Source organism: Triturus cristatus, chromosome 9 (genome assembly GCF_964204655.1).
Source record: "Triturus cristatus chromosome 9, aTriCri1.1, whole genome shotgun sequence".
Lineage (NCBI taxonomy): Eukaryota > Metazoa > Chordata > Amphibia > Caudata > Salamandridae > Triturus > Triturus cristatus.
In genome coordinates this window covers 805,955,846-805,978,371 of record NC_140592.1, presented here as the reverse complement: position 1 = coordinate 805,978,371, position 22,526 = coordinate 805,955,846, and the positions used below count along the sequence as shown (strand labels likewise).

At 46.3% G+C, this 22,526-nt stretch overlaps 1 protein-coding gene across 1 annotated transcript in view; it reads left to right on the top strand.

The window, feature by feature from the left end:
- LOC146798874 (coiled-coil domain-containing protein 170-like) overlaps window positions 1-22,526 on the top strand; it is a 704,654-nt gene that overhangs the window by 632,629 nt on the left and 49,499 nt on the right. The window contains exon 9 of the mRNA XM_085626207.1: window positions 13,770-13,970. Coding sequence (XP_085482333.1) covers window positions 13,770-13,970 — 201 coding nt within the window. The remainder of the gene's footprint in view (window positions 1-13,769; window positions 13,971-22,526) is intronic.

Sequence of the window (22,526 nt, the reverse complement as noted above, 5' to 3'; positions counted from 1 at the left end):
GCTAGGTGGGCTGCATTGATTGAAACCTTTGATAATTTCATAGAGGCGCTAGAAGAAGAAGATGACATGAAGATCATCAACTATTTAAAAAACAATGCAGGTGATGGTTTGAAAAAAGTGTAAAAGAAAATCTCACAGACTGATGCTAAATCATATCAAAAGGTGAAGCAAGCGTTGGAGTCCAAGTACGATCCAATACCGAATGCCGACTATGAAAGGTATGTCTTCAAACAAGCACAACACTAAGTTGGTGAAACAATAGATGAGTTTGTTGAGACTTGATGCATCATTAAACATTACAAGTTTTATGACTTCACTGACAGAGAAGCCTTGCCCCTAAGAATCATTGATGGCTGCCTTTCAGATTTGTTTAGAAGTTGCATGCTGAGAGAAAAACACAGTCTAGAAAAAGTGCTGATGGCTGCCAGAGCAGAAGAATGAGCAGACTAACAAGTTGCTGACATGGAAGCAGAAACAGGACACATGAAGTGGTGCTGTTTTTTAAAAGCAAGCACAAGCTTAAACAAGATAAAGGTAAGTCAAAATTTTCACAGAAAATAAAGCTATACTTCCAATTTGGATTTTCGTTTCCTCATGCAGGCAAATGTCTATCCATAGGACAAGTCTGCAAAGATTGTGGGAAAGAGAACCATTTGATACCTGTGTGCTGAGCTAAAGAAAAATCAAGTACATCACGACTGCAAGACTAGATGGACGCGGAAATGTTCCAGAAGCATTCTCACCACACCCCTAAAGCCAAAAAACAGCATCAGCTACGACAAGTGGAAACCAGGCAAGATCAATTGTCCTCAAACTCATCGTGCAAAGGTTCTTCTACGATACTATCTAGTACCAGTGAAGACGATCGGTATGTGCTGATGATATCTAGGAAGGAGTGGCGGGCACATGTGGGGTTAGCTGCCTGCGAAGAAGATCACAGTTCAAAGAAAACTCACCACACAAAGTGGAAAACTTCATTTGGATACTGTCCTAAGATCACATTGAAAGTGAAAAGCACCCAATAACTTTCATCATAGACCATGTAGCATTGATTAGCACAATGGTGAAAAGTTTACCAGTCTGTCCCCTGTGTCTCGCCTCACTCCATCAGGCAGAAAAGTGTATACGGTTCTGAGCCATTGCAAAGCCAAGGGTCATTCACAGTGACAATGGAACACAAAAAGACATTGGTGCAAGCTACCATTCATGTTCTATAAGGGACTTGGTCGAATGCCTGCTTGCTGAGTTTTGCCACCACTGCTGAAATGGGGTTGATATTTTTGAACTGCAACCTCTGTACTCAGTCTGAGATCACAAGCCAATTTCCATCATTGTTCCATGGCCTGGAAAAGATGAAAGAAAATAAAAGTACAGCTTCATATAAATGAACACATGAACCCTGTTGCTCAGCGACACGACAGAGTTGCCTTTCATCTACAAAAAGCTGTAGAGAGATAGTTAGATGCACTCCTAGAACATGAGAACCTTGAACGCTCCACAGGCACCATGCCATGGGTTTTTCCCATAGTAGTAGTGTCAAAGAAGAACAGTAGTAGAGTGGTGAGCATTTGCCTTGATATGCGTCAGGCAAACAAAGCCATTGAGAGGCAGAGACATCCTGGTCTGCACATGCAGTTCAACAGAGCTAAAGGGTTTTCCTGTCTTAAACTGAATAAAGGATACCATCAACTCGAGCTGGAAGAGAACAGCAGGTACGTTACTACCTTTTTGACTCATGTTGATTTGTTCAGATATAAGTGACTGATTTTTGGAGTATCTTTGGCTGTGGAGATATTTCAAGATGCTATTCGCAGAGTAATCCACCCTGTTACACAATTTTTCAACTACAGTGATGATACACTGGTTTTTGGGAGAACACAAGAAGTACACAACAAAGCCCTCACACAACTGTGCAAGTTACTCACTGATGCAGGCCTTACTTTGAACACCGCAAAGTGTGAGTTTCATAAATTCAAACTCAAGATCTTTTGGGCACATATTCTCTGCTGGGGAATGACTCCAGGCCCCGAAAAGGTACAAGCACGGTCCTCCACTTGCCCGTCCACCCCCGGGATGTTACCATGATGCAATCCTTTCTAGGCATGGCCAGTTATCGCTCAAGAAACATTTGAACTTTGCTACAGTGAGTGCCACGTTGAGAGACTTGACAAAGCAAAATGTACCGTTTCAGTGGTCTCTGGAATGCGACCACAGTTTCAAAGGTATTAAATATGTGATTGAGAATGCAACTGAAGTGGCCTACTGTTGGAAATGGCCCTTTTTGCAGGGTTATCCCCAAACTTTTTTCTTCCTCCTCCTTTGTTTTTCCAGACCTGTGGTTGTTGGCTTTAGGACTCTGGGCACTTTACCACTGCTGATCAGTGCTAAAGTGCATATGCTCTCAGTGTAAATTGTTATTGTGATTGGTTATCCATGATTGGCATATTTGTTTTACCAGTAGGTCCCTAGTAAAGTGCACTGAGTGTGCCAGGGCTGGCAAGTCAAATGCTACTAGTGGGCTTGCAGCACTGATTGTGCCACCCACATGAGTAGCCCAAAAAGAAGTCTCAGGCCTGCCACCGCAGTGCGCAGTTTGCTAACTGCCATGTTGACCTGGCCAATGCACCCACTTGCCAGGCCTTACCCTTCCCTTTTCTTACACATAGGACACCCCTATGGTAGGCCCAAGGTACCCCCCACCCCCGGGCAGGGTGCAGTGTATGTGAAAAGTAGGATATGTACTAGTGTGTGTAACTGTCCTGATAGTGAAATACTGCCAATTTCATTTTTCACTATTGAAAGGCTATCTTGCCCATAGGACAGAATGGGGAATGCTGTGTAACATGTTTACCTGCATATCTTTCCATAGGAGTGAGATAGAAAATTGGAGTCTGGTATCCCTGAACTCAGAATTTAATAACACATCTTTTAGTAAAGATGGTTTTTAAATTCTGTGTTTTGAAAATGGCACTTTCAGAAAGTGGCTATTTTCTTGTTCAACCTTTCTGTGTGCCTCTGCCTGTTTGTGGATTGACTGTCTGGCTTGAGAGTGACAGGGGCTAGGGTGGCTCCAGGAGTCTGGGCGAGTCAGCACTAGGCTGAATAAATCTATCTGCATTTGGAGGGGTGGGAGGAGTAGCACCTGGGCCTGACTAGGGCTGTGCCTGACTTCCACAAAGCTGGCTCCAACTACTGCGGTGCAGCTGAAGATCCTGGCCTACATTCACAAAGGAAGAAGTTGTACACTGGCAAAGTGCACCCAGAACTGGTTTGAACTGGGTCCAGGACCCCTAACACATAGAGAACAAAGACTTTTGGGGTATAAAAGTAAGAGCTGAAACCTCTGTAAAATGAGACTTTGTGATCAAGAGGAATCCCTGCCAAAGAAGATCAGCTGAAGAGACTGAGGAGAAGTACTGCCCTTGCTGTGTGTCTGGGGTTGGTCTGCAGTTTGCTGTTTCTACTAAGGAGAGGACCAAGGGACTTCGCCGTGTGCTGTGTCACCTGCTTGAAGAAGGACTTTGCTGTGTGCTGTGTCCATCTGAAGAAAAGTCTCCAAGGGCCTGAGAAGAGCTGGCCTCCTGTTTCTGAAGTCGCAGGACCCAAAGAACTTCACCCCCAGCTTCCCTGAACTTCCTTGCTGGGAGTTCTAGCCTGCCAGGAGGTGCCTGTAACTGTGTGTGAGGCCCTTTGCTGTTGGGATCTGGAAGCACGACGCAACGAGGGGGAAGCGTGTCGCAGCAGCCGCTGTTGCATCTCCGAGGATACGTGCCGCCGCTGCTGCTGTTCACTGCCACATCACCGGAGAAGCGTGCCACAGGGCCTGTCGCGGCTCAGGGGACCACCGATTTCGCCGCATGGCCGTTGGGCGTGCACGCATCGCCTCCACATTGTCGCATCGCATCAAAGACGCCATTTTGGTGCATTGCACCGGATTGTTGCAATGCCTCGAGACGCCATCTTGTCGCAACATAACCGGAGCGCAGGAAGAATCGACTCATCGTGTTCTCTGCGACCCTTTTATTTGTTCTGCGTTACGCATCCAAGGTACTTTGAGAGTAAAGTGTTGCATTTACAAGTTTATTTTTGCAACAACCATTTTAAAGACATTCTTCTAAGTATCTGTATGTTGGATTTTTGTCGTTTTGGTCTTGTTTAGTTTAGATAAAGATATTGTATTTTTCTAAACTGGTGTGGCATCCATTTGTGGTGTTATCATCGTGTTACTGTGAGTGTTGGTACAAATACTTTACACATTGCATTTAGGATAAGTCTGTCTGCTCATGCCAAGCTACCGAGGGGGTGAGCAGGGGTTATCTAAAGTGTGTATCCCCCTTACCCTGACTAGAAGCAAGGGTCCCTATTTGGTCAAAGGTACCTACCTCTGCCAACTAGAGACCCCCATTTCTAACACCTACTTTGACCCCAAGTTACATACCGATAACAGATGATGCAAGCTGAACGGAGCTAGGGGCAATCCTTGCTCAACACAATGGCCAGTCGAATGCTCAGAGACACTTTGTGGCCTATGCCAGTTGAGGCCTGACTGAAACAGAATGTGCCTATCCCAACCGGAGAAAGCCTGGCTCTGGTGTGAGCGTGCAAACATTTTCATGTATACCACTATAGAAAGCATTTCACCATAATCACTGATCCCCAGGTACTGCTTACAACTTTTGGAAACCCAAAGGCTAAGATGCCCCTCGCATCGAAAAGTCGGGTTTACGACAGCAAGAGTATGACTGTGAGATTGTGCACAAACCGGGGAAGGCTCAAAACCCTGTAGATTACTTTTCTCGAGTGCCACTATTTCTCCACAGTTCGACCTGAAGGACAGTTAAAGCATATCTCAACTTTATTGTGAGTTCCGGCACACCAGCGACTCTGTCTGTTTAACAAATGATTGCTGCAACCAATATTGCCAAAGACATGACTATCATCAAAGAACTCATTACTGTGCACTCTTGGAAGAGAATTACAAAAGTTCAGAAATGTACGGGATGAGTTAGCAGTCATCCAAGAAGGAGTACTATTGTGAGGCTCAAAAATCATCATACCTGAAATCCTAAGACAGCGGGTCATCCAACAGGTCAATGAAGGACATCATGGTATCATGGTCACTAAGAAAGCCCTAAGAGGGCGAGCATGGTTCCCTTGGCTAGATGAGTGCATTGGGAAAGAGCTGAAGGCATGCTACATTTGCAACTTCTTGTGCCCCAAGGTGACCCACCACCCAGTGTCAATCCTTGACCTTCCTGCCCATGCCTGGGAGGGTTGCAGTTGATTTTTTGGGACCGTTAGGAAATGGACACCATTTCCTTTGGTGGAAGACTTATCTTCAACAAAACATGACAAAAGTCATGGAATGGCTTGATTACATCTTTGCAACATGGGGCATCCCCGAAATTCTAAAATCTGACAACAGTCCGCCCTTTAACAGCAAAGAGTTCAAAGAATTTCTTGCAGACTCAATCTAAAACACCAAAGGAGAACACGCTTCTGGCCCCAGGCCAATGCTGTATTGAACGATTCATGGGCACCTTCAAGAGAGTTATTTAACGAGCATTCATAGAGAGAATTGATCTGAACCAAGCCATGTGTCAGGCACTCCTGGCCTATCGATCAACTCCTCACTCCACAACTGGTGAAAGTCCAGCCACTGTGCTTTTTGGAAGAGCTATCAACAAAATTACCTCCATCGTCCTGGACAATCCATCACTCAGGACACTTCACATTTCAGACACCTACCGCAACATTTGTCGAGTCTTGAAACCATGCGTGAGGCAGCCCCACCAGCAGTTCTGGCTCAAGCACATGGGCCTATGTCACCGTCGCCTGATCAGGGTGGATCTTGATCATTTCAACCAGAGCTGACAGACCAGAGCAAACGCCTCGCTGACTAATTGAGGCAATGTGATTCCAGTGGCTCACAACCCTCCATGGTCCCCTGGAGTAATAATTCATGGGCGTCTTTAAAATGAGCTTTTTTGACACAAAAGACTCCTCATACTGGAAAGTTATTTATAGTCAGAATATATGACTGTTGCCCTGCATAAAACAATCATTCTAGCTATTTTCACAATCGATATGCTTACTCATGAGAAGATTAATCATATAGAGAAGTTGCACTACACTTCCATGGTCCTATGTGTTTTGTTCCACTTCACTTTCAGTTGGGCGTTTCTGGATGTATCCAATGGCATGAGGATGGACAACACTTTACACTAAATTAGGTAAGGCATTGGATGTCATAAAATGGAGCAACCTGATAATGTAACACATTGTGCTTTAGTTTTTTGTGCCATGCACAGTATGCATCCATGCATGAAATATAAATCTAACAATTATCTTATTGTGAAGTGTGACACCATATGTTCTGCACTTTGATTTATTTCTTCCTTTCTGTTATTATTTTCAGAACAACAGTGGACCCCGAATATATATGGGCCATCGCCTGTCTGGCCATTCCGGTTGGCCAGTATAATTTTGTTTATCACATTACACACAGAGTGACTATATAAAATGTTTTTGTCCTGATGAATGCCCTGGAACCCCGTTTAGGGACCACTGGGCAGAAACATGTCGACGTTTGACCATTTAAAGGGGTATATTTTTTTGCCTATCCCTGGTCCTCTCTTTTAAACCTATCCGCAGTGGGCCACAGAATAAAGTGTATTAGGCACCGTGAAGGTAGTTTTAACCACCACTGTATATTTCTTCTTTTTCTGCACTCTGTCCCTCGCTTACCCTAAAACTATCACTCATCATAAAACACCTCAGCTCCTCCCTAGCCTGGGGAGTCGTACGTAGCCCTCCCCATGGACTTTACAGTCTGGGTGTGCGGAGGGAACCCCATGAGGAAGCATGTTACCCTCAGGTGAGTGAAGGTTCTTATCCAGCAGTTCTGTCACATTTTAACTTTTCTACATACCTGTTTTTTTTGTCAAGACACCAGACATACTTTGTGAGTATTCCAGTGATGTTTGGCACTTTTTATTGAACAAAGGAGGAGATGTAGCATATTGATGTCATACACACTAGGACCTTCCTGTTTCTGGGCAGACTTTGAAGAGGAAGTATGTTATGCGATGGGAGAGTTAAGGTGTGGTTAATGTGAAGCATGATGCAATGGGCAGTATGTGAGTATATGATGAGGAACAAGAAGTGTTTGACTGCAGCTCCCGTGGGGCACATTTAATTTGCATGCTCCAGGGCTGGGGGAGATGCTACATACTGCACACATTTTATTTACTTATTTCTTTTGAAATGTATCAACATGTCGCCTTCTAGCTATTTCACATAGGCTGAGAGTTGGTTTGCTGCAGACCTCAAGTAAGGAAGTTCTCACTGTTGGTATTGAGCAGTGACTGTACTATCCCATTATGAGTATTGCATGCGTGCCGATAATTTTATCTGATGGTACCTGCCCATTTAAAACAGCCTGGGAGTTGTGTGAATGACTCCCAGGCTAGAAAACAAAAGTAGTTCCGTGCAGAGAGAGGTATCACCTCCCCCTTGCCAGAGCCCCTCGGGCTGTTAGCCCAAAAGGCGAGCTTCAAAGGCGAAGCTGCCTTTGGTAGGCACATGGCAATACAATTCTCGAGTGGCTTCCCTTTCTTTAGGTAGATAGGCTGAAACAAAGACAGGGCCAAAGAGGGAACACCAGTGTCCAAACTGGTTTTTTCTATGGGTGTGTAGCCACACGTCTAGGGTGGTCTACCAAGCTTCTAACAGCCAAGGAAGAGTGCCAACATCTTGAGAATAGTTCACTCTAGGATTGTTAGGTATCATACATTGCCAGAAAGCCATTGCCAGAAGGGAGGGGATCTGGTAGCCCATTGGTTAATGACTGCTTGGCCTCCCTCTTGGGGCACTTTCCTGGAATGAATATGGCACCCCGGGCACCCTGAACCTCAGAACACATCGGAACTGGAACAAGGACTGAAGAAGGACTGCTCTGCTTCCCCTGGACTGCACAAAGTGAGACTGAGCCATCAGCTGGACTGCACCTTCTGCACTTTTGTGCTAGATAAGTTGGGACTGTGTCTGTGACTCCTGGTGTGGGGAAAAGTCATGCCCCAGGCCCAGGCCAAAGCAGTGACTCCAAGGATAATTTGGCTGATCCCCTGAAACCAGCTCCAGGGACAAAAGAGCTGAAGAAGCCCAAACCGGCAAATTTGGAGCCACATCCACAAACTCGCTGCTGATTGCCCCATGAAGCCAATCCTCAACAGCCAAAAGTTGCACCCAAGTCGGCCAGACCCCAGAGTGCCATCAAAGTCCCAATTGGTTGCCTAAGAGGGACATTAGCCCCCGCAAAAGGATTTTGCTCCAACCACTGTGCTCGTAGAATGGTAACCCAGCAGCAGCTGGCCTTCTAATGTCTTGAAGAGGACTTTGTGGGGCCTGAACTCTGTGTCACCCTACATCACCCTTGGACTAAGAAATCACCACAAAGGCACCCCCACTGATTGCATAGCAAGCAGAGCATCTTTTAATCCTGTATCCCCAGCATCAGGACTACTCCATTTTCGTCTATGGCAGTCACACTGTAATGGCTGGAACTGGACTGGAAAATGCTCTTGTGGCCATGTTACTGTCCAGATGTACCCCACCGGCCCCCTTGACCTTCTCCATGTTGAATTTAGTTGCCTAAACCGGTCATGAGTAGTTGGACTAATTGTTTCAAACTTTTGAAAAGTTTACTAAATTTTTGTTGACCATTCCATTATCATCTATGGCAGTCGTTCTGTAATGGCTGAAACTAGACTGGAAAATGCTCTATTGGCCAGGCAACTATCCAGATCTACCCCACTGCCCCCCTAGACCTTCTCCATGTTGAATTTGGTTGCCTAGACCGGTCGGGAGTAGCTGAACTAACTGTTTCAAACTTTTGAAAAGTTTACTGACTTTTTGTTGACCCTTTCTTGTTTGCGGTTGAATTAACAGTGGATAAAACCTTTAAAAATCTGCATACTTGGACCCTCTGGTAAATTTTGCTTAACAAGGACTGTAAAAATTCATAAACATATAATCTATTTTATAAATTGGTGTTGTGTTTCTTTTGTGTTCTTTGGCTTTCTTACTTCAATGTTTGGTAGTGTTAAATGCTTTACACTAAGTTCCTTTGTTTAAACCTTGCTGCTCAAAAGCCATAGCTAGCCTGGGTTGACCTTAAGTATGTTCCAACAAGCCTGACTGCAACCAAGACAGTTCTTGCTATAAGGCTACAGAGCCATATCGTATAGTTCACCCACATCCTCACAATCATGTGGGGATAGAAATGTTCCCTGCACAGTACACAGGTAAGTACCCTTGCTTGAGTAATTTGAGTGCATGTGAAACTGATGTCCTGCCATTTATGGCCTAGCAAGCAAGCCCAGCCAGCAAGTTTGCTGAGTCCTATGTGTTCCCAGAAAAAGCCAAGATCCACAACCTATTCTGTGATCTGGAGGGGCACATCAAGCATGGTCACTGTAAGGACCTGACACTACTGTTCATATCCTAGGCTATTGACATGAAGTATAAGAGGCAGTGTACTGATTTTTGTAGAATGATAGTCCTGGGCAGAAACGTTTTTCTGTTCTAGGGATGGAGTGATACCTACTGCCCCACTCATGATTGATGTAACATTCATTTATTTCCACTGACATTCCATGCACGTGTCAAGCACTTGTATTCACGGGGATGTGCAACGCATGTTTGGTAGCAAGATTCCATGTATAATGAGAGTCTGATTGCTGGTACCAGTGGTCCTTTTTGGAAAATCATAAAATGGAGTATGGATACAGTTTTCCCAGAAAGTGTAACAGAATTGTCTGCATTACTGTGGAAGAAGGGTGGAGAACCAGACACTGAAGTGATGGAAGATGTAGACAGGGCTGCAATTAAAAATTCTATGATTCAGTTTTAGTAAGGACTTTCTGATTACTCATGGTGGATGGTGGAGAGAAGAAGTGAGTTTGCCGATTCTGTAAAGTGTGAGGAAGTTTCTAGGTGAGACCTGGCCTTTGTTTTTTTCCCTGATTGCTGCTTCAGAAAGGCTGACAATAGTCAGGTGCGGAGTTTTCGCATTTCATTGTGTCAGTGTTTTGGATATTCTTACTTGGAGACAGCAACATCACTACCTGCTGTGAGTTATCACCTCGATCATAGCCTGTGTCAGAGCTGTAGTAATAAAATGGCATTTGAAAGGGCACCAACTCACACTGGTTCCAGAATCTGTATATAAACCAGGCCACTTTGTTCCAGTTTCAAGTCTCTTTCACTGACCAAGGAAGGGAGTGCTCCACAGAGCCTCATGAAGTGCTGCTGTGAGGACAAGGCTGGTATGTTATTGACAGTTCTAGTAAAGGTGAGGGTGCATGACCTGAAATATGCTCAATTTGCAGTAAAAACTGAGGGCCTGATTCACAAAGGTAAACGTGCACATTGTTGTATGTTTTCGCTTTTTCAGTATTCACAAAACTGCATTTTAATAGTAAATGTACGAGTGCAAAGACTCCACAGATGGGGCGGGGTCCCTGCGCATATAATGAAAAGACAGGCCTATATTTTTATGTGCTGAGTTCTCCACCCCAACTGCAGAGTCTACGCACTCATAAACGTACTATTAAAATGCAGTTTTGTGAATACTGAAAAAGCAGACACTTACACAAACGTGTAATTTTACTTTTTTGAATCAGGCCCTTAGAGCCTGCCTCACACCTAGAAGCCTGCCTGCTCTGAGAGGGAAGGATAATGCCTGGCTCTGCAGGAGAACAGACTGTCCAGGAGGCCAGTCAGTCTCAATAAAGCTATCCGATTGCTGACTAGCACCCTTGAAGTGTATCTCGATGGACTGGTGGTGCTGATACTCGGTCTGTGACATATCCAGAGAAGATCCGCATCATCGCTTTATCAGAAAGCCAGCCCTCGCCCCATGTACCTTTTGAGCAGTCCTGCTGCGCTGATCATCCAAGCTGCTCCATCGAGGAGTGAGGCCACTGCCTGTAGTCCTGAACCACTTCAAAGCATGCAAATGGCACTTACATGTCAAGCACACTGGCTGGAACTGTTACTGCTCTATCACCTGCAAACAGGTAAAATGGGGCCTGGAAACATTAGACTGACACTGATTCTTGAACTGTATCGACCAGCATGCCTTAAGAGATATAAAGTTGCCAGCATGAACTCTTTTTTCCAAAGACCACATGAAGTGACCTACGGGATACTGTAAAATGCTCCGTGAGCTTGAACCTGTGCCTGTTGTTGTCTATGCCCTCTTATCCCATCACACTGATGGGAACCATGAATAGGGTACTGGAGTTGGTGGGGCTCTTAGCAGGAAACATGAGTCTGAAATATTTAATCCTGTACTGAACTCCTATTAGTGTGTATTATTTTGTTTCAATTGACACTATCATACTTCTCATTTCTTAAGACAGACACTGGGATGAATAATGAATTATTGTATGCCTTGGTTGATTGTTGAGCTCTGAGTCCTTGCCTCACAAACAACTTCTCTCAGAGGCCTTTGAATGCTTTGCCTCGTTACCCTGTGATTCAAGCTTGGAAGAGATGCACTTGACACAGTTTGCAAGAGCCACAGTAGGATAGTCTCCAGGACACCCAGAGGCAAACAACTCCAACCACCACTGTTGTCGCCCAGTAGCCTTTGTCTGCTTTTTGGCCCCTAATGGGGTCTGACAAAACCAATCTAATCTTCAAGGTGGGATAGTCCAAACAAAAGGTGAGCAGGTGCCAGAAGCTTCCTTAAATAGACCCAGCTTCAGGAGTGGATACAAGACATTCTGGATTCATGGCCACATTACTCGATTTCCTGTTGAATGTGCATGTGGCATTGACATATGTCTCAACTCACCCGTATTTGAAGGGTGTCAGCCAGAATGTTTTCTTAAACATCAGTGGAGTCACTGCTAGGCTTAGACTCCTCACCCTCAAGTTAAACTCCTTTCATTATTTTGTTATTGTGACCGGCCACAAAAAGCAGGAGTCACCCTCCTTCGCAACTAAATTAGTTGAGGAATGCCCTTTTTCACCGTACTTGAAGTTTAAGGGCCACATGAACAAAGCTCTTCTTCAATCAAAAACCTTGCAATTTTCAAAATCACAAGGCGTGCGACAGAAAAAGGGTCCTTTGTCCAATATACTAAACCCATTTTGCGAGTCAGAAAACGATAGATTATGACTTTGGTGTTGGTCATCCCCCAGTGGCAAGGTTCTCACTTCTGTGCTTAGATAAAAACATTCGAACATGACGTTTCAAGTCCTGGATCCTTTTTTCCATTCATTAACTGTTTGAGCATGTGGAGGTACACCATTACACTTCTGGGTTATTTGTTGCCAGATTTTTGATCTGTTGTCGGTACTGGTCGTGGTCACCAAATGTCCCAGAAGTCTAGCCTCTTATTTCCGCACATCCTCTGTCTTTACTTGCACTTCAGGTTCCGTAAATGTACCGATACTAAGGAGCCATGTGGATTACAAATGCACAAAGGGCTTTTTTTACAAGGTATTTATGCAGCGCGGTACCGCAAGCCATTTGGCTGTGGTGCGCTGCGTTTATTTCAAAGCAAAGGGATGCGTCATATCTACAATGATATGATGGATCCCTTTGCTTTCCCCTGTACTGATGCAGGCACCCTTGCACCATGGTGCAAGTGTGCCTGCGTCAGGGGGATGATTCACAATCATAAGAGGGGATTTACTCTTCCTATGTGTGCTGTAGAATGCAGAATGCATAGAAAGAGGAAACAAAGTAGGAGAAATGAAAACATTTCTCCTCGTTGCACTGCCCTATGCCTCCCTTGGGGAGGCAAAGCATTCTGGTGGATTTCCAAGTCTATATTTTCTCGTAAATTGAGAAATGTGGCAGAAACCATGGGTGTTGCATTGAAACACCCACTGCAACACCCATGGCCCGCCCCTTGCACGGAAAGTGTTGTGTGTAAAGGGGCCCTATTTACTAGGACACGAAAAGCCACCCTTCTTGGCTTTTCGTGTCCTTGTAAATATGGGGCAGCAGGTTGGGCCACCGATGCATCACAAAAAGTGACGCACCAGTGGTGCAAGGGGCTTGTAATAAGCCCCGCACAAAATGACTGCCTGGAGATCTTTGGCTTACAGATGATGGTCCACAAATAGTTTCTCATCTGTGTGGTTGCTCCGAAATGAAGATCAAGTTGCTAGTATGCTGTCCTGTGCAGTGGTTGTCGTTTTGGCACATGAAAATGATACATTTCTTATTGTTTTATGTAATTTCCTGTTGATGCAGGGTTGCCAAGCATCCATGTTTTTCAGTCCATTTTTCTGGCTGATAAATTCGGATGAATATAAACCTCATGTGAAAAATATTGGGTGTGGAAAAATGGCACCCATTGGTTCAAATTCCATGGGACCCTGAAATTTAGAATTTTTGGGTTCCCATGTGATTGAAAGTAGCCCAGCATGCCTTTCGCTCAATGGGGTTAGTTATTTTTTTTGTTTAGATCAGAAGGGGGACCCAATTTCAAATACCCCTGAAAATAAAAGATTGTGCAACTCATTCTATGTACAGAAAAGAATATGAGCGGTGCATTTTTTAAACCTCAATCTCAACAACTGCTGTCAAAGTAATTTGAAACGGTAAGTGCAAAATAGTCACATTGTACAAGACGCCCCCATTATTGACCTTACATTATTGAAGTCGGGGGCAACCTTTAGGAAACAGATATGTTCTGGTCTATTTCTTTAAAGATTGTCTTAACAGTGAACTTTTTGATTCCTAGACAAATGAGGATCTTCAAAAGAAAGTTCTTCACTTGAGTAGGCAGCTGGAACAGCAGCGTGAGTTGTATCATGAAACATTAAGTAAATCTATCAAAACTGAAGAAGTGCTGCAGGAGCAAAAGGAATCCCTCAAGCACTTGAAAGGAAAAATGGCTTCAGAAGACTTGCTAAAAGATGGCTTCAACTTTGAAAGGAAGAAGGTAAGAAGCATTCACCAAGGCTGATTGTTAGTTGAGGTATAAATCAGACAGTACGCGGGGTATTTTTCATGAATCATATAAATTAGTAGACATAAACATATGCCATCTTCACTAGATGTAGGTGGGGCAGAGAGAATGCCTCCCAAAGCCTAAGAATCTCACAGTTGGATACAAATCAAGAAACCCATAATAAAAGGAGTTTAATTGAAACTATGGAACCTAGGTAAGAATTGGTTTTACAGTTGCAAAGCCAAAGATTCTTAAAATTACACTATTTGGAGCACAAAATCAGGAATAGCTATATACTAAATGTATTTGGTGATTCTGCATACTCTTTCCAACTCACAAAGTACCTTTTGCACCCTATTCTGAATCGCAAAGAATAAGGGTTGTGAAGGGGGATTGCCCTTCCTCTATACTTTTTAAATGACACCTATCAGTGGTTTGCAGCTATAATTGTAGTTACGATCCATTGAACTGATACCAATCCCCCACCTAGGAGTATATCTGATCCAGGTTCCCATATGGGACAGCATCCATTTTATGAACGGCAGTGGTCGGCCTTGGGAGGAGCACACGGACGTCCAGGTTGATGTTCCCTGAGTGTCATTGTCTGCATGTGAACATTTTTTAATAGCAGCTCCTCTTCCATAAAGTAATAGATCCATAGATGGTACACGATGGATAGAGATCTTTTTTTTAATAAATCTTTTTTTATTACAGAAATTAAACATTGCATTACGAAGATATTCATTTTCATGACATAGTACCTGAAGACATAATCCAACAATGGCCAAATAGTGTCAACTGTTGTATCTTTCATCTATCGTAATCTCCCCCTCCCCGCCCTGTATTTCCTCTTCCACACATCAGACCCCCCCAAACAGCTCCACAGGCCCACTGCGAGTAACTGACATGCAAATCCTTCCTCTGGTATTCAATCCACCTTCCCCAAACCTTGATCCATTTACTGGGATAGCCCCTACACTCATAGACTGCCCTCTCTGCCAGCTTGCACCTGTCCATATCTGCCTTCCACTCTCCCAGCGTAGGGGCCGACGTGGCTGTCCACAATTTGGCTATGTTGTGCTTGGCTACCATAAACCCCAATCTCACCCAGAGATGCTCTTTGCTATTTAGATCTGTTGCTTCCCATATATTCAAAAGGCACTGCTTTGATGATTTAATCATGTCAATTTTGTACACATTCTGAATACAGGACATCATCGCCTCCCATTATTCATGAAGCGCCTGGCATCCCCATATCATGTAGAAAATGGTACCCTCCTGCCCACATCCCTTATTTCATAGCGCTTAGTCAGACCTCTCCATTTTAACTAATGTTAAGCAGGCGAAGTTGGTTCTGTGTAAAATCTTAAGCTGCATTTACCCGAAATGAGAGCAAATGACCACCTCCCTATGGAAGGCCAAAGGCTTTACAAGAGTTCCAGGGAGTTATTTAGGATTTTACGATGTTAGGGAGACCGCCTACTTCTCCAGATATTCGTCCAGTAGTCTATCCTCCAGCGGGAAGGACACTGGAAGTTCCTCTCCTTTTGGCAGTGCCCCTCTTATGTGTGACTGACCTGCAGGTAACGAAAGGCCTCTGAATTTGCCAGCTAGTAGTCCTTCTGCAGGACCGTGAAGAATAGTACCTCTCCTCCACCAACAGGTCACCCACCCTCGAGAGGCCAATAAGATCCAATTTGTCGAAACCCAGCTGTCTTGCCAATGGTCCCCATTTTGCGGTGTCCCACAGCGGGGTCACCCACATGATCTTACAGCGCCTGCCCAAGGCTGTTAGTGCCTCCTGCCAGACCTGCACCATGACCAAAGTCGGGCTAGGGAATGAGCTGGTCTTGCACTATAGATTGCTCCGAGATAACCTCCCAGTTGCATATTGCTGTGATCCCTTCTATATGTCGACTCAACTTGGGGCAGATGGAGCCAATGATTGACTACCATGAGCTGTGCCACCCAGTAGTATTTCAAGAGGGCCAGGAGTACTGTTCCACCATCATACCAGCTTCTGGTCGATTCTGGGAGAGAGATCCTGGGAGAGCCTCCACCCCAAAGGAATGTACGAACTACGGCATTTACCGTCTGAAAGTATGCAGGCGGCATCGAATGTGGAGTGTTGTGGAGCACGTAAAGAAAGTGGGGAAAGGACATCATTTTAAAGAGTGACACTCTTCCCAAGAGGGATAACGGTAGGGACCGCCAGTGTTGAACATCATTTCGTAAATACAACTGTGGGGTTCTAGGTTGCGTTCACAAAAATAATTTAGGGACTCTGGTTATGTAGATACCCAGATAGTGAAACCCCTCCATTATTATCTGGACTGCACAGTCTCCGGGAGTCATGGGGAACACCCCGGAGCACATAGATTAACCACTTCTCCCAATTGATAGTGTATCCAGAGTATTTATGATACAAGTCAAATATGTGAAGTATTCTGCGGAGTGTAGCGCTCGGGCTTGCTATATCCAACAGGATGTTGACTGCATAGAGGGAATCCTGTCTTTCCCATCCATGGACTACCGCAGCCCCCTGATCAGTGGGTCATCCCCAGCAGAAAGATCAGCGGAAATGGGACAACCCTGCCTCGTGCCCCGTTGCAATGGGAAAATATTTTGATGGGCCCCCATTTACTGCCACTCGGGCCGGCGGGTCGGAGTATAATCCAGTCTAAGAACCAAGGCCTAAATCCCTGTTTTTCTAAAAATGCGTATATGAATGGCCACTCCGCCATATCAAATGCCATCCGCATGTCCAATGATATCACTGCTGCGTCCTCACGAATATCTGCAGCTCTGCCCAACACTCCGTGCAGACGTCTCAAGTTGGGCGTGGTGTTCCTTCCTGGCTTAAAACCAGATTGGTCAGAATGGATCAACAACTGTATAACTTAGGTCTGTCGGGTCACCAACAGTTGTTTTAGTATTTTAACTACTGTGTTTAGCAGTGAAATTGGCCTATAAGAGGCACATTCCTCATGCGGTGTACCCTTCTTGTGGATCACAACTATGTTGGCTATCCTTTGCTCTCCTGGTAGGGATCCCACCTCACCTGCTATTTTAGCTGCTGTAAGTTGGTACAGATCAATGGGCTGGCTGTTTGGACCTCCAGCCTTTCCCAAGTTTAGTGCCCGAATGGCCTGGAAGACTTTATCTTCTGTGAGGACTTGTTCGAGGAGGTCTCTGTTGTCAGACTGAAGATCTGGCAACCGGAGAGTAGCCAGCAGCTCCAGCACCTCTACAATTTTAGTGGTGGAGAATGGGGTGTACAATCGCCTGTAATACTCTGAGAAGGTGTCTGCTATATCCTATCTATCCTGAACTCCGTCCGCTTTATTCTGTCTATCCCGAACTTGGGTACCATTCTCCTTTCTCACTTTAAACACCCATCTCAATGTCACTTCTCATTTGTCTAGTCATGCCAGGAGTCTGCTAGCTCTATCTCCAACCTGCATCGCACAGTATCTGGCCCTGACCACCTCATCAGCCACATCTCTAATCTCCCTCCGCTTGGGAGTCAGGCAGGGTCGTACTGACTCCTTATCATCCAAGACCAGGTGGGTTTCTAACTCCAAGATCTCTCGCTCTAGGGTTTCCAACTTAGATCTCTTTTCTTTTCTGTGACCCGACACCAGGGAGAGTCCCTGACCTCTGATAACTGTCTTGAATGCCTCCCACTATACACTGGCAGAATCCACCGTCCCCTCATTCTCTGTAATATAGTGGTCAGTGGCTTCCTGGAGTCCCGTTCTGATACGGGGCACCTTAAGATACCAGTTAATCCCCTTCATACGACTCTTACCTGGGGAGCCCTGTTCATAAGTCACACACATGGGGGAGTGGTCTGAAATGCCCCGAACAAGATGGTGAGCATCATGGCAACAGGGCAGCTGATTGGCTAGTGTGCATATATAGTCTATAAGTGATAAGCTGCTCTGTGTTCCTGAATGAAAGGTCTATTGGCACATTGTGGGGTTAAGAGCCCTCCATATGTCTGCAAGTCCCATTGCAGATAGGAAGTCGGCCAGTCATACCAGAGCGTTCCTGCTGGCGTGCGGGGATCCGTCGGCAGTGTGAGAGAGGGCTGCATTACAGTCTCCCCCCAATAGCAATCTTCTCTCGGGAATGCTGAGGAGCAGGGCCAATAAATCTGGGAGTACCTGAGCATGTAGTCTCAGAGGTATGTAAAGTGAGATTATGTTAAATAGCTGTCCCTCCCAGTGACTGCCATGAAACGCCCGTGAGCGTCATGTGCGACCTGCTGGGTTATAAATGGGAAGGAGGAACGTATAAGAATGCCCACCCCTTTAGAACCTCTTGTCTATCCGCATGAGCCATCATTATGTGCCCGCATCTGTTCATTGCGACATACGTTATGTCCAGGAGGTACATCTCTTGAAGCAAGAGCACTTCCAGAGAGTGCCTTTTCAAATATTGCAGGACCACTCCCCTTTTAATTTGGTTCCCCAAGCCATTCACGTTCCAGGAGAGGATTTTAAAACGTTTTGTTGACCCCATAGATGTCATCCGTCCTGGCCATATGGGATAGTCTGATAGGATGGGGATTGTTCACCTACCTCATGAGGGTCGGGAGGGTGAAAACCCTCAGGCACACTCATCCCTGCCACAGGGGGCCCTCATCACCTTTCGTGAGCGGGCCTACTGGGGAACCTCCAGATATCATTTTCGCCCTCAAGCTGGGACCAGAAGAGGAGGAAACGCCCAAATGGACTGTGTGTCTTTTGAAGAGTGTCATCGCTGCTAAGAATATGTTTACCAAACACTAACAACTCACACAAATCCTTGTTGCATCCCCCCTTCCAGCCTCCCTGCATGACGGACTTCAAACTGCCTGCCTCCCAACTATGCAGAGTTCCTTTGACACCATTCTTGTAACTTAACGTGTGGAAAGCTTGTACCTCGTCCTCTACCATACCACCGGCCCCCGCTTAGATTATTCAATTGTATTTGTTACTGTTTCAGTGTCCACTCAATCAAACAACTATCTGTAACAGTCAATCCAGAGTGCCCACACCTCAGGTTCGGCCTTTCAGACCTGTCGTCACCAGACCTCTTCAGGGTCTGCACCTGAAGTATTCTGGAGTATCACATAGGCAATTCACTCAGCTGTTTGACGGTCTCTGTCCCGAAATCAAGGGTGTCTAGGGCGTCTTCTGCCTCACCTCTTTGCTCTGCATTTGAATCGATATGTGGTCCACTGGTCTTTAGGCCAGCTCCTCGTTTGATTCTCCTCGTATGGGCTCTTTTGTCTTTAAGTGTTCACCAGCCATCCAACCAACTCCACACTTCTTCAGGTGTATCAAAGAACCTGGTCTTGTCTTCCGCCACCACCTGTAACCTGGCGGGAATAGCATTGCATATTTCAGTTCTCGTTCCCGCAAGACTGTTTTGACCTCCAGGAATGAATATCACTTCCTCTGAACATGCAAAGTTAAATCCAGGAAGAAAGCGATGGTGCTGTTATCCCATTTGACCGGTGGCACACTCTGCGCCATTTGTGAAATTACATCTCGATCTCTGTAATTAGTAATATGGGCAATAACGGACCAGGAGGGGGGGGCCTGGCCTCGGCGGGGGCCTGGCCTCGGCGGGACCCCCGGGACCCAGTGCACCCTTTCCACTGAAAAACATTTTGAGAGACCTCTAACCTGCAGGTGTTTAAATATTAGCTCCTCCACAAATAAATCTACTACCAGGCCCACTGCTCATTCTGGGACTCCAATTATCTGAATGTTATTGCTGCACAACCGTCCTTCTGAGTCTTCCATTCCAGCCTCCAGTAGCGCACCAGTGTCTCTCAATTCTTCGACCTGGCTCGTAGTGTCTTCATCTCCACTTGGAGGGTTGTGATAGAGCCTCCTGCTTTCTTGACTCTTTTCTGAATCTATTTTGCCCTCTAGGGTCATTTTGATGCCTTGTATCACCGCCATAATGTCCTGCAGGGTTAGGGGCTCCTTGGTCACAGGGGCCGGGTTTATACGAAGAGGGTTGTTGGTTCTCCACCACTACAGTCGGGGCATCAGCTCTGGACTGCGCATATTTCTCCATTTTGATCTGGAGGGCCGAGCGGGCTCCCTTACTTCCCAACATTGCTATTTTTGCAGCTCTGCAGGGATGTTTCCTTTCTGAATTACCACCTCTCACTTTATGTGGTGCGTAATAGGCTGGGTGGAGGTCGGTATTTGTCGCAGCCAACCCGAGGGTCAGTGAGCCTCCCTCTGTGGCCTGTTGGGGTTCTCATCTCCACCTCACCCATGATCAATTTGAGACTGTTCACCACTACACCAATGTTCACATGACCCCACCACTTCAACGCCAGTTGAATTTTTATTGTGAGTGTGTGTGTGTGGTCTGCTCTGATTAGCGGTATATGATCGGCAGCCTCTACCAGGGGATAATGAAGGTATGGTGATTCTCCCTTACTCCCAGTCGCAAGGAAGGGGTATTTCCACCATCCTCCAGGCAGGCCCAGATATACTCCTCCTTAAATTGGGACCAGGTCACATGCCCAAGGAAGGCCATCCAGGAACACCTTCTCACACTCTCCAAAGGGAGGGAGAGGTGCCACTGTAGCTGCCCAGTGCCCCATGCATTGGCGAATCATGACTCTCCACCCCTCAGGATGTGTACTGCGTCCTCCTCACTTTCTGGGTGGGTACAGTGTCTTGCTGACCTTTCTCACCTTCCTGGGTCTCTGGACTCTTCGTTCCCCGATCTGGACAACTGCACCACCACTGTTCACCTGGCAGCTGCGGCAAAGGTGTCAATGCATTGCCTCGACTCGTTGTTGCTGTCGGGGCCAGCAATCGCTATTTCCAGGGCACCGCAGCCCCACGTTGGTCCAGGAGCAACCCTTCCAACCAGGCTCTCACATCAGACCCAAGTTGGCTCCCTCAGGTCCGCTGCCTCTCACCTTTACGAACCACCAAGTACAACCTGCACTGCTCTGCTTCAGGTGCGTCTCTACACATGCAGGGGGACGCCAATGTGGCCAGTCTGGCGAGCAAAAATCAGACGCCTCTGTGGGTCCTTGCTCTACTCGTCGGGCCAGTGACTCCCCTCCGCTCTCCTCCCATCACCACTGTAGCACCCCTGGCAATTGGGTCCACTGCATGAGTTGGATACTCGGTCTTTCTTCGTTGAGGGTCCCAGAACTAAATCTGCCCAATCCTCACAGGCGATCCCAGCAAGGACCTAGGCACCCCACAGCACGGCGGTGACTCGCACATCACCTCTCTGTGTACGCCCCATTGTAGGCTTTTCCTCACTGCAGTCCGGGGCCTCGCCGCCTCACCTGGGCCGCAGTTACTGGCGCCACCGCAGGACGCTCGTCAACGAAATCAGGAGTATAGTTGGCTCCTCCAAGTTACGACGGTAACAGCAATTGGAGGATTGAACGGATATTTAGGGAGTTTTATTGGCGATCGGCCGAAGCCTCGTCAAGCTGCGGGCTTCTTGATTGGTGGTTGGCTACGCCTCTGTTCACGCAGGGCTCAAGCCCATTTTAGGGCATTTGCAAATAATCTTTTGCAATGAGACTGATTCGCATTTCCGTCACACAATAAAATGAAGCAGACGTCACAAACCAGACAGATTGCAGAAAACGCTAATTGGTTTATGTCCAGGACTTAGGGCCTGATTATGACTTTGGCGGTGCTCTGTCAGCTTTGCGCCGGACCAGCACCACCAAAGCCGTGCATGGTCCACCCGCCAGATCAACTTATGTCTAGCAGGCTTTTCTTTAGCCTTTTCCATGGCGACTCCCTGAAAAAGGGCACTGCAATGGTAACGCAAAAGCAGCTGTGAAGTCCATGCTGTGTTGGAACTTAGGGTGCATGCAAACAGAGGAGCACATGTTGTGCCCCCGATTGCATCCCCATGGGGGGGGGAGGGCATGGGGAACCTGGGACCCCTTTATTTCCCAATTGCCAGTTTTTTATGGCAGGCCAATTGCCATAAGAAGGCTGAGGTGGGTAAACCCATAATATGCTCAGTGGACCGTGGCGGTCCCACCTTGCATATTGGATTCCCCTGTTTGCTGCGCCATCAACAGGGAACTGTGGCTTCCTGGCGCAACCGGTGCAGTGGTGGCAGTCCGAATGGCGCAATCGGAATAGGGCAGCCTCAGGACTGTGGCCATTGAGCTACCGCGAGTATGGCCGTCAAAGACCGCCAGACTCATACTTTGCCCCTTAGTGAGCCAACTGAAGAAATTATGATGCTACGGAGTATTGTGCAATTAATTAGGGTTACAGATCTCTTTAATTATGCATTATGATTGGGGGAAGTGCCTCTAGAGCACAGCTGCCTGTCCTGGCTGTTAGCAAGCTCCCATGTATTTCGAGATATGCAGGAAGTGCTAAGCTTGGGACTCTCTAGCATCATCCAACTTGACTTTGACCTCTGAAATAGCTACCTTCTGATAATGTTGGCTGATGTGACATTGCCCCAATTTTCATTGCCCCAAAGTATCAAGCTGAACTATATACTCTTTCATTTGATTTGCTCTGTATGATT